General features: G+C 32.5%; 1 protein-coding gene and 1 long non-coding RNA gene across 3 annotated transcripts; one reads left to right on the plus strand and one right to left on the minus strand.

The window, feature by feature from the left end:
• The first annotated feature begins 6665 nt into the window (after positions 1-6665).
• Positions 6666-8160, plus strand: LOC115992846. The gene is made up of 3 exons (XR_004092697.1): positions 6666-6865; positions 7470-7522; positions 8056-8160. It is a non-coding gene; the product is annotated as an uncharacterized LOC115992846 (long non-coding RNA).
• A 3445-nt stretch (positions 8161-11605) lies between these two features.
• On the minus strand, positions 11606-15852 carry LOC115989218 (tyrosine--tRNA ligase 1, cytoplasmic-like). 2 transcript variants are annotated; one of them, XM_031112886.1, is made up of 9 exons: positions 15646-15852; positions 14587-14871; positions 14403-14499; positions 13292-13397; positions 13098-13180; positions 12819-12964; positions 12499-12604; positions 12111-12170; positions 11606-11913 (listed from the first exon to the last, which is right to left on the minus strand). In XM_031112886.1, the coding sequence occupies exons 3-9, from the start codon at positions 14484-14486 to the stop codon at positions 11893-11895; spliced, it is 606 nt and encodes a 201-aa protein (XP_030968746.1). In that variant the 5' UTR covers positions 14487-14499; positions 14587-14871; positions 15646-15852; the 3' UTR covers positions 11606-11892. The 2 variants fall into 2 exon arrangements, with proteins under 2 accessions (XP_030968746.1, XP_030968747.1); XM_031112887.1 differs by lacking the exon at positions 15646-15852 and adding an exon at positions 15499-15578.
• Between the last annotated feature and the right edge of the window lie 457 nt (positions 15853-16309).

Below are 16309 nucleotides of genomic sequence, written 5' to 3' on the forward strand. Positions count from 1 at the left end.
TTTTATTACTTAAAGAGAACGTAGTTACTTGATGCCAGGTGTGAAGATGTGAGTTGTGGCTATGGATGCAATTATTTAGATTATGTAAAGCAATGATGATTAGGAATAATTCTAATTTGTCTCAGAATTATTACTCTTGCTGGAACTAATTGCTTCAACTCTAATTTACATAAAACACTAGATGCTATGTAAGAAAGTACTAAATAGAGAAGATTTAGACTATTGCTGTTCTTGTCATTCGAAATGTTGGTGACATCATTTAAAAGGAGCAAAGATCATCTGTATTCCTAGGATTGAAGATGAGAGGCTTCTTAATTGCAAGACATTGTTTGATATATTGCCTACCCTTGACAGAAATCATGCGATTCAATTTAGATTGGATTGGGATCACCATTTGCATGGAGAGGTGGCTTAAGCTTTTACAAGATTAGAATTTGAAGCAATATTTTATCGTGGAATAAATACTTTCCCACATTGGATAATGTGAACTATTTGTATGTTTAATGCTCTAAACACAGTGAATTGAAGATAATAGAACTTTGAAATTCTTTATATTTCAATGGCCATTGGGATTTAGAAAACCAAAAGTAGGTTTCTGCATAACGTTCTTGATAGCTTTATCTTCTATGCTGAGCAATAGGTTTGCTTTTGAAAGGACTGGGATAGGGAAAAGTTTAGAGTTTGTAATTGGTAAAGCAAAATAAAGGAGGTGTAAAATAGTGGACGTTATAATTATGTGGTTATACTTAGGATACGTTTCGTACACTAAATGAAGATTACATTAGGAATAATAATTTTTATTACTGGAAATAGAAGACATTGTAATGGAATAACTATTACTATTCATAAGTTTGGTTGTTACGTATGGAAAGCTTGTAAAAGATGATATATAAGGAAACTTTATATTTTTAGAAATATATTAATTTTAATACCTATTATATGCTCTAAGGAATAACTATTACATCCATTTTAAAGAAGAATAGCTATTCTTCAATTCAAAGAAGAATAGCTATTCTTCAATTTAAAGAATAGTTATTCCAATGTAATAACTAATTCATGTAGTAAAATGCAACTAAATGACTGAATGGATATTACACATGAACAACTATTCAATTACAAGAGCTATTATAATGTACATACCCTTACTATATCCTTAAAACCTCCTTTCATTATTTAGTATTTACTCTTTAAAACCTTTCTATATCTTTATATTTTTAATTTCTTTTTCAATTAATGATTGTAAACTTTGAAATTTCTTTGGTACTTGTGGTCAAGACTCTATACAGAGTGAAGATGGTGATATAATTGATTATTGATATATTTGTGGTGATTCTGATTGTTGTTAGCTATACATTCCACTTATTTTTATGAAACTATGTTGGGATTTTTCATAAACAATAATGTTTCATACATTCCAATCCAAACATACTATTGCATATCATTTATGGTTTTAAAAAAAAAAAAAAACTGTAAAATCCTATTCCAAGACTTTTTTTTTCTTACTAATACCAGGCAAAGAAGTTAAAGGATTACATCATAATATTAGGAGTTTGCCTTGCTGCCATAGCAGCTAGGTTCCTACTTTTAATTAATATAACATTAAAAGCTCTCAAAATAGCTTTAGTCTAAATCTATAAGCCAACATAGAGTTTTCTTGGAAAATATTATATATAACAATTATGTATCATCTAAAATAGCTTCAGTCCACCATTATGTGTCATATTGCAAGACTTGATTAGTAGTAGTAATATAGAAAGATGTAATGAGATCAACTCTTTCAACCATTCATCACTTCAAAATATCCCCTCAAGCCCAACATTGCAGCTTGCTCTGTGGTATCACTTTTGGGAGCGTTGAACTCAAGGCACACATTAGCAGTAATTCAAATTCTTTAGGGCCGTTTGTTACCGTTGTTTAAATAACAGTTTTCAGTGTTTAAACAATATTATACATATTTTCACACTTTTTCACCCACATATATTTCCAAAAAATACAAATAACGTTACTAGAAATTTCTTACCAAACGGGCCTTTAGATATATTGCCATTTTTCTGCAAAAAGAAATCATTAGAATGCATTTATACTCAAAATATAATCAAAGAAATAATTTTAATGTCTTACATCATAGGCCTGCCACTGAAAATCGAAGGCCACATCAACAAGTTCCATTTTCTCACATTCCAATTTCGTGACCCTAATGTGTCCATTTTTTGTCAAGTCATCTAATTCTTAATTTTTAAAACATCTTAACACTATACCAAAAAAAGTCTATTATATTAAGTGTTAATACAACAAAATAAGTATAGTAGTGTAGTGTTAGACAAAATATTGTATCTACAAGTTAAATTGTTGCAATAGTAACTTAAAAGTGTTAAAATATTGCATCAACAATAATAAGTTGCAATAACCTATAACTTTTAGTTGCAATAGAAGTTTTAATAAATTAGGAAAAATTGTTGCAATAACATAAAATTGTTGCAATAACATTAAATGAAAGAATAATTGCAATAAATTGATACAAATTATTTTTGCAATCTATTGCAATGAAAATTTTGAACTAATAGCTTATTGCAAAGAAGTTATCATTACAATAATTTGATATTAATTCTTTTATAATCTATTGCAATGACAAACACGAAGTTGCAATGAATATATTGTTGAAATAAATTAGTATCAATTATTTCATAATCTATTGCAATAACAAAATGAAGTAATTATCTATTACAATAAAGATATCATTGCAATAATTTAATCGACTTATTTTAGTCAATTATTTGCAATTTATTGCAATAAATTTTGTGAATTAATAGCCTATACTTACAGGATATTTGAAATAGTAAATTGTTTATTGCAACAATATATATCATTGCATTAAAATTATCATTAAAAAATTTGGAGTTTATTGCAATAAAAGTTTTTGTTGTACAAACATATTACCTCAAATTTTAAGACGTAAGGTTGGTAACTAAATACTTAATATAAAAAATGTTTAAGGATTAAGTTCTTTGAGAAGATGATATGTAAGGTCCATAAAAGTTTATAAACTTTAAACTAAATACTTAATTAAAAAAAAAAAAACATGGGAATCACGGGTTAAAAACTAGTTGTTAATACTTTTGAGTTTTCACTTTACAATGTCATAATTATTTAATACATTAATTAATACCATACTTTATCAATATGGATATAAACTCAAATATATATATATATATATATATATATATATATATGGTCGACTAGCAATTAAATAATGAATGAATAATTGTATACATTGGGTTAAATTAGTACCATATTTCTATCTCTCCTTAAAGCAAAAATCACAAGCTAAAATCAAGGACCATTTAGATTAGGACCATATAGGAAGAAGCAGCTAAACATATCATTGCTATTCATAAGGAAAAAGTCCCCACTAAAATATTCCCTACAAGATTCACAGGCATATTGGTAATCCAAAGACTCCGACTAAACAAAGAGCAATCTAGGAGAAATTTGAAGCAAGCAAGACTGTTACAAGGCAACTCAACATGCACGTGGCAAATAAGAAGCTATTAGTTCCAGTTTTAAAAAGTCATGTCAAATACCATTTTGGTGTTTGACAAAGTATTCAAATGAAACTTTATCCATCATCATTTTTCAATTTTCACATTGAACAAAACTAATAAAAAAAAAAAGGAAACAAGGCAAAAAAAGAGAGAAAAGAGAGAGAATGTGATAACTACAGTATTATGAAAGGGCTTGAAACAGAAAAATGAAAATACCTGAAAGACAGAGCTATAGGGATGACTAGAAGAGATCTCTATAGTGCATAATAACATAGAGAGATTGTGAAAAAAAGAAAGAATTACAAAGTGGATGAACAAAAAGAAAAACTGTAGAAAATTATATATTATAAGTATAAGAGAATGATGGCGGGAAAGCCATTACAACACTAACTATTTGGTTTACACATGTGCCACTTAAAAAATTTATGTTTTTTTTTTTTTTTTTTTTTTTTTTTTTTTAAAATTAAATCTCGACTAGCTTTTTAATAACCATGGTGTTAAATTTAATTACTCCCAAATGCATTACACCCAAACCTAATATATAAATAAAATCCCCTCTCTCAAAAAATAAAATAAAATAAAATTCCATCTGCCAATGGATTTTGGGGTTTTGATATGTGTTGTTGTGGTTATGTGTGTGAGCATGAATCTATGAGTGTGCTATGTGTATTTCCTGTAATGTAGCTTGTGTGCGTGATAGGTGCATGTGAAGAAGGAATAGATGTTACCCGCTTGTTCTATTTACTCTGTGTTCTATTGATAGTTGAAAAAATGAGCAAACTTTAGGTTAGGTTTTGAGCTAAAAAAAGAAAAAGAAAGATGAAAGATTTAGAACAAAGTAAGAAAGAATGGTATTGGGTTGTGTTTGTTGTGCTCCATCCCCTTTTCTCTCTTCCTTTGCTCTTGTTTCTTGTTGAAGTTGCTGTCTTTGGTGTTGCAATGGGGTCATCTGCTTGTTTAATGTTGTCTATTGTTTTGGGTTTGTGGAAGAAAGGAGGTTGCTTTTTGGAGTTTGCTGTAGTAGTTGTGGTTTGACAATGGTTGTTAGGATTATGAAAAAGGTGTGACACTGGGTTTTTTGGCTTGATGGTAGAAATGAGGGATTTTTATGTGATTTTTGGGGTTGTGCAAGGAAGGTTTTCTGCATTGGAACTAGGATTTTCGTGGAGATGCTTAGAATGAATACCAAGGAAAAATGGATTTGTGCCTTCAAAGTATTGCTGATTCAGATTCTCTTTCTCAAATAATATTCTCCAATATCATTGGCCTGAAACTTAACACACAACAAAACAATACCAACTAAATATCAAGGAAGCACATGTGGACTGTTTTGGCCAGTGCACCCGAGTTGGATTTGTGTGGACGTGCCATGCGGCTGTGGTCGTGACTGCACATGCCTCCATGGACGATTTTTTTTTTTACACGTCTCGATTTGGTCCGATTCAATCCAATTTGGTTTGAAATGATTTGAAATTGGACACGATATGGGCCGAAATACTTATTAAAAAAATGTTAATACCAAACTTATCTTTTATTTAGTTTTAGTTTCAAACTTTTGATATTGTATTCTAATTTATGAACATCATGTAATAGTTATGTATTCACTTTATTATCTACTATTGCTTTTAAATTGATATATGTTTACCATTATATAAAAAAAAGCTTAGCAATATATTGAGAATATAAATAAAAACATATTTAATAATTAATTAATAAACATATCTTACCACACATACGTCCTACTTTTTCAAAAATTGTCTTGTCGCCCCATTGCACCCACATCTGAACCTGAATTCACACCATGTTTCCTAGCTAAATGTATATAAACATGAAAACTATTTACCTTATGAACGGCATGGATTGTCTATTTGCCCCTTGATTCCTTTTCTTTATGCATTGAAATTGTATTCATTTTTTATTCTTACTTACACCTCATGCATTTGAAATTCATTTTGTAAATATTACTGGGATTCCACCCTTAAGTAGGTGCTGGTGTTACTCCCTCAATTGCTTCCACCTTGGGTGAGATTAAAATCTAAAACTTCTAAAACTTCATAGCCATTAGCACAAGAAAATAAGACAGTTTTTATAAATGATATTCCTAGATTAGGTTTCTAAGACTTCTAGGAAAATAAAACATTCTCGACGCAAATATGCTTACTACCTAAGCATCAAGTCACGATCGCCATGTCACCAACCACAAAAAAACAAAAGCTAAAATGTCAATAAGCCACTTAAATAACAGTTATCTTAACAGTATCTAGCCTTAAAAAGGTGCAATTTACTGAGTGTTTCTCTTTATTTTGATACTTTTATATATATATATATATTTATATAATCAACTTCCTGTTATATTTTTGTAACACCAAAGCAAGTAAAAGTGCTTATGGCTTTTAGAAAATTTTTGCTCTAGCATAAAGCAATTCAATATCTTAGATTTTTGGCTTTAGAAAATATCAAGTATAATGCTACATAACATAATAGAATGTGTTTGTTTTTTTGGACCCCCTTAAAAATAGATTAGTTTAACCTAATGAATTAGCCAAGTATTTACTTAGATTAATTATGTGATCTAGGTTAAACACATGCAAATATATTACTTAGTGTGAAGATAGCAATACGATGACCTATGAAAACTAATGAAACCAACCGTTTCAAGGTAAAAACTTGGGGAGGATTTAACCTATCTATCCTCAAAGTAAACAAATCCACTATGATAAAATGGAAGATTATAATAGATTTAAACTCTAAATCTAAAGCTACCTCATGTTGAACTTATTAACATGACCACGTCTAGCTCTAACTCTATTGACTCTTCCATCTTGGATTTGTTGAACACAAACTTCCCATTTGTGACTCTGAGATCCAACTTAAAAGTTTAGCAACATAAACTCTCCAGCTGGTGACTCCAAGACCATCCTTGATGGTTTAAATCATCAATTATGTATAATCTTGCTGTAGCAACTTCAGATCTACCATTTCTAAAGATGCATAGATGGAATTACGGTAGTGTGACGCCCCAGGTTTATTTAAAAAAAAAAAAATGGGGTCAGATTTTGACCCACACATGAGCCCCACCCACCTACCCCCTTAATTCCCAACCACACAAACATCATAAAATATCTCTTCCTCACCCTTGGCCTGCCATACTTCTCACTTTCTCAACTCTTTTCTTTCTTTTCACACAAAAACAAACACACTCATATCTCCCTTCTCACACTCCCACCGGTGCATCACTCCACCATCTCCACCATCTTTTCCGGCAAGATCACGGCAAAGCTCTCTAGGAACCTCTAAGGCATATTCACCTCTTTTGATTTAAGGTATAAATTTCTAATCTATTAATGGGTTTTATACTTTTGCTTAAGGTTATTTTAATCTAAGCTTTGATAATGATGTTCATGAGTTTTATGAGCTTCTTGGGTGATATTCTTGCAATTATGTATATGGGTTTTTGATTTGGTGGACTAATTTGGTGAGTGGGTTTATGGTTTTACTAGTGGTGGCTAACTAAGGTTTATGAATGGTGAAAATTTAGGGGTTTTGAGGTATATCTTGTGAAATAAATCGTGAATATAATTTTATGGTTTATTTGGAGCTAGTTAAAGATTTAAATTGTTTGTTTGGACGGATATTGTGATTTTGGTGTCATGGGTCTCTTGATGATGTTGTGAAAACCTTGTGGAAACTATTCATAAATTATTGAGGTTTTGATGTTAAAGATAATACCTTGAATGATTCATGAGTATAATGGGAATCTATGCCTTGTAAAGTAATTGGTTGAGAAACTTTGAAAGTGGAAAATATTATTTGTGAGGCTAAATCTAGGCTTGCCTACTTCAGTGCTTATTTGGCAATTCTAATATGTAGCTAGATACAATTTCAAGTTTTATGCTTATTGTGATAAGTTTGCTTGATATTGTTTAGGTCTAGCTAATCTTATTTGGAACTTGGAAAATTAGGCTTTTGCGGGTTGCAAGGTAAGTAGCTTTTAATGGGATTTTTTTGGAAAATAATCATGTTGCATAAATGTTGTTTTGGGGTCAAACACATTTTGAGAAATTATATATATGGATCTACGTTTTCTTAAAAGTATTGTGTTGTGACCCTATTATATATTATTATATATAAAAATGCATCATATTTAGTATTGCATTTGGGGAAATGCATGGATTGTTGACATGGAAAATATGAGCAACTTTGACTTAATCCTATGATAAGGAATTCATGACTTCATGGTATATTGGAAACTTAAAGGTGCTTATTTATCTTGTCTTGTATTATTTGGGAAATATTGATGCAAAACATTTTTGACAAGAATTACTTTTGAGAATATTGTGGATATTTGGTTGTTGTAATACCTTATGAAACTACTTGGAAGGAAACGATGTATTTTGAACGCATTGAACTTGTGAGCTTTTGATGTGGCTTTGCCCTTGTGCTGTGATGTTGGTTATATCCCTGTCTTGGTGACAACAAGCCAAGTTGGAGACTCACACTTTGTATGACACAGGTAAATCCTTGAGTGTGTGGGTAAAGCCGCTGCCTATATGGCCAAAAGACTACATGTAAAAGGGGTACTATGCGACACGTCGCTCCCTGCTGCCTATTGGGGGGGGGGGGGGGGAGAGGTAAATCCTTGAGTGTGTGGGTGAGGCTAGGTAGGGCCAAGAGACCACATGTAAAAGAGGTACTACATGACGTGTTATCCCATGCTGCCCATGGAAGGGATAGGTAAATCCTTAATGGTGTGGGTGAGGCTTGGCAGGGCCAATAGACCACATGCCAAAAGTGACGATATAAGCAATCTAGCTAACACCACAACTGCCAAAGGCCTTGTAATTGAATTGACACCTTCTCATGTACAAAGTGCTTGGAGGTTTAGGGGGAAAAGGGTTCGAGCTGCAGGGTTAGCAGCATGTTGTAATTATTTCTCAAAAAAAAAAAAACTAACACCACAATGGAGGCTACAATGCCTATTGCAATACTCTATGTATTTGGGATACACTTAAACTCAAAACATGGGAATTTGGAGCTAATCTTGCTATTCATCACATTGCATTTCTTATTTGACCATATGAAAACATGAATACGGTGAATTGCTGCAAGAAGGAAAATAAAATAATTAGAAGGCGAAGAGTCATGTAGGGATACTTTCATTCAATCATGAATTTTCCCTTAGCAAATGTCACTTATGGTTTAGTAATTTTTTATTATTTAAAAATCACTTAATATACATGGTAGCCTATATTTTTCTTGAACTAAAATATAGTTTTGATCCTTAAACTTTGAGGTTTTTATTTTTATTTTTTATTTTTTATTTGACCATTTACGTTTCAAAATTTTTATTTTTGCCCTTCCTATTTTATTTTGTTTTCTTATTGAATCTATTGTCTATTTCCCTTGTTAAAATTATTTTTAGTTTTTTTTTAGACACAAAATTATTTTGAATTTATCTCACATTTTATGATCAATTTACTAATGTAAATGGATGGTAGGATTAATCTAAAAACAAAAATCAAATATGGAAGAGAAAAAGTTAAAATTTGAAACTTAAAGGGCTAAAATAAGAACCCAAACTTCGAGCGGTAAAAGCGTACTTTACTCTTAATTATATTAAAGAAGCCTTATAAAGTGATGTGTATAAAATCTAAAGAAAGTAATTCATAAATATATTTATTATGTTATCGGTGTAACGCTAATCATATTCATTCTCCACATCAAACAAAAAAAAAAAAAAAAAAATCATATTCATTGTCACCACAACAAATACTTTTTTTTTGAGAAGACACCACAACAAATACTTAATATGTGGATTTGAGCTACTTTGATATCCAAAATTTTGGTATATCATATATTCCTAAAACAAAAATAATTTTAATAGTTCCAACTGTGTTGAGGGAAAACCTCCCAAAACCCTTAAGAAGAGACATGAGTACATTGTTGACTAAACATGCCTTGTAGGGACACACTCACTTTCACAACATGCTAAAGTATCAAGTTATAATTATTGTATAATAAAAGAAGTTTTAGTTATGAACTTATGTTAAAGTAATATTGCTTCAATTGCAACTTAATACCTTAGTGTGAAAGTGGGTGTAAAATATGTTTGCATAAAGTTTTTTGATACCTCATTTCCTCACTCAGTCAAGACTTCTTAACGGGAAAATATAAATATAGGAGATTCCGGTGATGGGCTTTTGGGCCTTTTGTTAGTGTCTTCTTGTGGGTAACCAAGATAAGAGCTGTTCTGACTGGGGCCCGTATAACCGTCTTGCTTGAGCTAAAGCCCATTTCTTAATTCTCCATAGGTGAAGGCCCAAATACTGCCCATTTGTTTTCTTCAAATTTCTTTAGATTATCTTCTTGGATTACTTGTGTTGTGTGGGCTTGTAAACCATGCTCATAACAAAAGGTTTCCAGGAATAATAGGGCCCATGACTGAACGGCATAAGTAAATGGGTTGCTGACGGCTAGGCCCACTTAAATGAGTTTCAAGTTCACAGGCGGTAGTAGAATATAACAGAGACTCCGCCCACTTCGGCTAACTAACGTTGGTCTCACAAACAAAAACCCTTAGTATATAACGGTGATGCATGCTTATCATCTCTCACTATCTCCATCAACTCCAACTTTGTGTGAGGCGCCATACCCCACTTACAGCCGAAAACCTTCATGCCCAAATTATCAAAGCTGGCCTAGAGCACTGTGGTCCTTTGCCCAACACCCTCATAGACGGGCACGGCAAATGTGGTCTCATTCAAGATGCCCTCCACTTGTTCGACTAAATGCCCCACCGAGACCATGTCTCATGCCCTTCTTTCTCTTTTTTGTTTTTTGGGCTTCTTTGTTCTTTTGCAGTGGGCTAAAACTTATATTTCGTTGATATTGAAAAGACTCAAAATAATTTGGGCTTCTCTTCTATTTTTTTTTTTTTTTATATTACTAGGAAAAATATCGCTAGGTTTCCTTTAAAAAAAGTATTAATGTTATAATCTTGTAAACTCAAGCATATATATATATATATATATATATATATATGTATATAGATAATACCTAGACAAATTTAGTTATAATTCTCCCAAAAAATAAAAGTCGACAAATGATATACACATACATATATAATAAGTGATAAACGTAGCATAAATGCTTTTTGCGTAAAATATAATAAATAACTCTCTAACCTTGATTTCATTCTTATTATGTCATGTAGTTTTCCCTTGTTTAGTTTGATAAAATGTTTATGATCAATTTAATTTTATCTTAATTTTGTTCCAATATACTATTAGTAAACTTGAAAAGAATGTATTTCATATAATATTCATGTAGCTTATAAATTATTGAATATATATATATATATATGTCCATTTTATAATATTTGTTTACATCTAAAAAATTTCAAAATAAAAACATAAATTATAAAAAGAATCCTACAAATTATAGTGTATATAAATGATATATAATGACCTATATATAAAAAGTTATTAATTGTGTACTTTTGAGATATTTATTCTTGTAAAATATAGAACAATTAGATTCAATTTGTAATGTGGATTTAGCCTAAAATATAATTAGATTCGATATATATATATATAGGTTAACAGTGTGCCTAAACTGAGGACCACGACATCTGAATTTTTCTCAAACCTCATTTTTATGGAAATGTGGATTTCCAATTAAAAAGGTGATTTGGGAGTTGGGAAACTTATATTATTCCAAAGTGACAATTACACCCTTTTTTTTTTTTGGGTAAATATTACACCCTAATTTAAGTATTTAACACCCTTGCTTCTTACATATGAAAGCTGAGTCATGCCTCCACATTTGTCTATACGGGTCATTTATGACGGTTTTTTTTTTTTTTTTTGATGGAATTCTGGCGGTTTATTAGATCAAGTTACCAACACCCCTTATGGTTCAATGAGTCCTATTCACACTCTCTGAGTTTTGATTATTCAAATCACTTTCTGAGGTATCTAATTGTTTTGATCAACTACCTCCATCCACTTCACATTAAATTCATAGACAAAATTAATCACAAGCTAAAAATTAGATACTACACAACATGATTTAGGAAACATCAATATGAGTTTATGGGTGTCAGGTGTTATTAGAAAAATACGCCCTCCTAAGGTAAATGAAAATTTGGGATGAGCCGATTCAAATATTGACTAAAATAGGCAGTAGTTAACAAATGCATTCAAAATCCTAAACCAATCAGCACAAAAGGGTCCTTTGCCATTGCAACAAGGCTTGACATCTAGTGCAATGGCTGCAAGCCAATTCACAAATACCAGACCTTTAATGCACCAATTTGGAAGGAGCAAAAAGTTGACGGCCGTGCTCTACGTTACCTTGTGACTCTGTAAGCCTACAAAAACCAAACACCACTTGGTTGAGTTTCCTTAATAGAATTATTTAAAAAATAATTGGAATTGAAATGCAATGAACCAAAACGTCTCTTGATTTAAGGCACAATTTATATGTGCAAATGCTAATTCTGACTCTTAACATTTTTAAAACTCATTATTAAAAAAAAAGAAAATTTTAAAAGTCAATCGACCATACCTTAACCCTTTTCAAAAGATCTTTTGCATCATTGTCATTCTTAAAGTGTTCTCTTACAGGCTGCAAACAGACAGAACAAAGAAGTTAGACCACAGAATTAACAAATTTGATGGATTGTAGGCTCTCTTGAGCATACTTTGCAATAGCCCCACCCTTCCAAAGAATTCACCCTATGTTTGGATGGGGCAGTTCCAAACATACCCTAAAGTATTTGGGCCAATCAAATTAAGGTCCTAGCAATTTAATCATAGCTTCAAGATGCTTTATGGCTAGCAGAAGTCCAACATCATTTATCCAACATGTGTAAAGCAGTGGCATCACTCCCCAAAGTCATGGGAAATCAATTTACCTAAGAAGCATTAATTAGAGATAGATGGAAAGAACATACCTCTAGTATCTTATTCAAAGCCTTTGCCAAGGCTGGTTTAAGATCAGCTGGATGTAGCTTTCCACTTTCATAGTAAGCAACCAATTCTTCAAAATTTTCGAAGCTCCTGGATAACGGGCATCATACATTGGAAGAAAACAATTTGAGTTAATATTCCTAATGAAAATTGATTCTGGAATAATAGCTCAAGAAACTGTACTAATCTAAGGAGCACGCACTTTCAACAAGATGCAAGGGTTAAATTAGGTGAAAAGGCAGATGTCCTAGCATTAATTAAATAAAATAAGTAAAGCTTTCATAATAAAATCCTTATGACTTACTTATCACCACCATTCTCTGCACTGCGCTCTATTACAAACTTTTTAAACCAAGGTAAAATGAGGTACTTCACATACTCCAAGCATGGATTCCCTTCCACAATATCTGGAGGACAGTATGCTTTCTTTATCTTCAAATTCACTTCGGCCTACAACATGGAGGCAGAATAAATCTAAGGTTAACCTAGTTTATCCACTATCCTTATGCTATGTGCAACTAATAAAAAAAACACAATGCAACCCCCTAAATGGCAATTTGATACCCCTTTACATGCACCCTACCTCATCATCTTCCATAAAAATGGAAGATAGTGGATCACTTTTCGACATCTTCTCCTGACCTTGTTGTAAACCGGGTAACATGTCTGTAAATCACCAATAAGCAAAACAAATAAAGACCACACAACTATACACAAAATGTTACAGGATACAAAAATAAATAGAGAAATAGTCAGTATAAAGAATTAGGAACATACAGTGTGACAAAATAATAGGCTTGTTTTTCCTCTTGATGTCATCACAGTACTCTCTTGCAAGTACATTCACTTTTCGCTGATCCATTCCTAGTTGGCAAATGTCGGCCTATTTATTTTATAAAAAATTCATACAGTTCAAAAATTTTTATGTTTTTCCACAAAATCAACATAGGATCCCCCCACCCCCCTCTCTTTCCCTCTTTAAAGTTCCAAGATCACATGTATTATAGTGAGAAACATATGCAACAGGATCAGAAGACAAGACTAATAGAAAAACGAAGTCTGCAGAACAAGGAAGCAAACCACCAGAGAGCCAGATTAACACAAGCAAGCTAGGCAGTTATTAGTACTTGCATAAATAACAAATCAGTTAAAACTTCAAATCAAGTATTAGTTTACATGTAGATGGCATAACCATGTTAAGGTTATTACAACTTCCACTCCTATAACCCCAAAGTGGTATGGGAGGATGAACTGAGAACTGATGAACAAATGAAGCTTAGGTAAAAATTATACGACCATGGCTTGATGAATTAGATTTGTTTTAGTGCTGACCTTTCTCCACTAACTTGGGTTTCTCTATTTCAATTAGTTTTGTAATCATGTCCACATTTTAGCAATTTCTATTATTTTTTATAAGTGGTTTGGTGGGTTAGAAATATCTATTTTTTAGCCTTCATTTCCACCCCACTTTGAAACAGGCTCAAAAAATCCAATACTCAAATCAGTAACTTTCTTATGGCTCTGACTGAGATCACAATCTTTTTAACTCTGTTAGAAACACCAGGATGTGCCAATTGAGCTACACAAGACTCTTGGGTGACTAAAATCACAAAGTGCCTGGTTGAGATTGAGATGTAATTGCAACCATGCTTATATACATTCTAAACAGTAATAATTATATTTCGCTGTGTATAAAGATACAGCACTAGTTGATACCCTAGGAGTAAAACAACAGCAAATTGCCTATAGAATTTTATAGCAATGAGAGACAACTGAGGAAATCCATGCAACATTCAAACAAATGAGAAGTGCAAGGTACTGTCTTGGCACAAGCCAACCAACAAAACCAAATGGTCTATTCACAAACTAAAAGTGAAAAAGGAAGCACCTTCAAGAAAAAAAAATCAGCACATTGCATGCATGGGTAGAAAATTTGTGCTGCAGTTAACTCTTCCTCTTCACTTCGACCCATAATTTGATCACACCTGCAGCAAAATATAATATAAGTAAAAATAATTACCACATCACCAGCATGTTAAAGTAATAATAATAATCATCATACAATAATTCACCTTTTTATCCTTGTAACCGTATTCCTTCATGCTATATCCATCACAAGAGGCCAGTACTTGTGAGCTCTCGAGTTTATCTCCTTCGAGGACCACAGAAACTCCACCTTCCCTCCATCAATATCCATCCCGACGGCCTTCTAAATCTCAATGAGGTAGCCCCCAACAACCTCAATTTTCTTCACCTCCCATCTTATTGTTTAGCTGGGCAAACCAATCTGCAATCCATATTTTCACTCTGCACCCAGCAGATGTCAGCTTGTTCACATTTATTGCCTTCATAACTCCCTGCACAACAAATTATATATATATATATATATATAAAAAAAAAAAAAACCATCTCCAACCTCAGAACATAAATCATACCAAAACCCAATAAAACAACACAATTGTAAAGCCAGTATGACAGTATCAACAAAGACACAAATATAATGTCTATGGACTCTAATCGTGTGTTATCCCAAATACACAAACATGTCCCATTATTATTTCATAGTATTCTGAGTTCAAACCGTGCCGCCACTAGTAATAAATATGTTTCCTTCACAAACATACACGTATATAACATCTTTTATAGAATTTAACATAATAATATTACAAAACAATCATCCTTAATATAATAAACTTTCAACAAAACCAAATAAATAAGTTCATTAGTCATTACATTTACATCCAAATGGCAAATAGCAAATAAGTTCATTACATTCAAATAGCAAATAAGTTTTGAACGAAGAACTAAATAAATAAGTTCATTGCATCCAAATAGTGGAGAACTAAATAGATAAGTTCATTACATCCAAATAGCAAATAAGTTTCAAATAGAGAACTAAATAAATAAGTTCATTACATTTAAATAACAAAAAAATTTCAAACAAATATCGACTAAATTTTAAGGTTCATTTGATAACACAATACCTGATGAAGCAGAGCACAGAGCACAGAGGACGGCCCGAGAGGGCGAGACCGAGACCAAAAAGAAAAAAGAAAAAACCCAGATTTTAGAAATTCAGAATCAAGTAATCAAAAATCCAAAGCAAAGGAAAAGGAAAATAAGTTCAATACCTGATGATTGATGAAGCCACTGAAGCAGAAAGGGCGAGACCGAGACCGAGACAAATCGTGACCGTGAGGATGAGAAGCAGATCAGAGGCCGTGAGAAGGGAAAAAAATTTTGAGAGATTCAGAGGCGTGGCAGCGTGACTGCGTGAGCTTGAGAGTTGAGTGAGGCGGGAGAATCTCACTGTGAGAGTGAGAGAGGCGTGAGATGGAGATTAGAGAGGCGTGAGAGTCTGAATAGGTGTTTAGGCTAGTTTATAGTTTTCCTTTGTACAAAACGACGTAGTTTAGGCTGAGAATAAGTAAAAGAAACGGTGTAGTTTAAGTGGATAACCCAACCAGCCCTTAACCGGTTCGACCCTGTCGGTTCCCGGTTGAACCGGTCGGTTTTCGAATTTTTTCGATTTTTATGGATTTTCAGTTTTTACCCATAATCGGGCCGGATTGAAGACCGGTTTCCGATTGAACCGATCGGACCGGCCAGTCCAGTCCAATTTTTAAAACCATGCTTAGAACGATAATCGAATCGGAGAGAGGACAAGAGAGAATGCGAGCGGTTCTTGTGTTTTCAGTGTGTTTGCTTTGCTACTACTAGGGTTTTTAGACTTTTAAAAAAAAAAAAAATTTTATTTTATTATATCTCTAATGTCGTGGTGGCTGGGATGGGATG

The sequence above is a fragment of the Quercus lobata genome, chromosome 5 (assembly GCF_001633185.2).
Source record: "Quercus lobata isolate SW786 chromosome 5, ValleyOak3.0 Primary Assembly, whole genome shotgun sequence".
Lineage (NCBI taxonomy): Eukaryota > Viridiplantae > Streptophyta > Magnoliopsida > Fagales > Fagaceae > Quercus > Quercus lobata.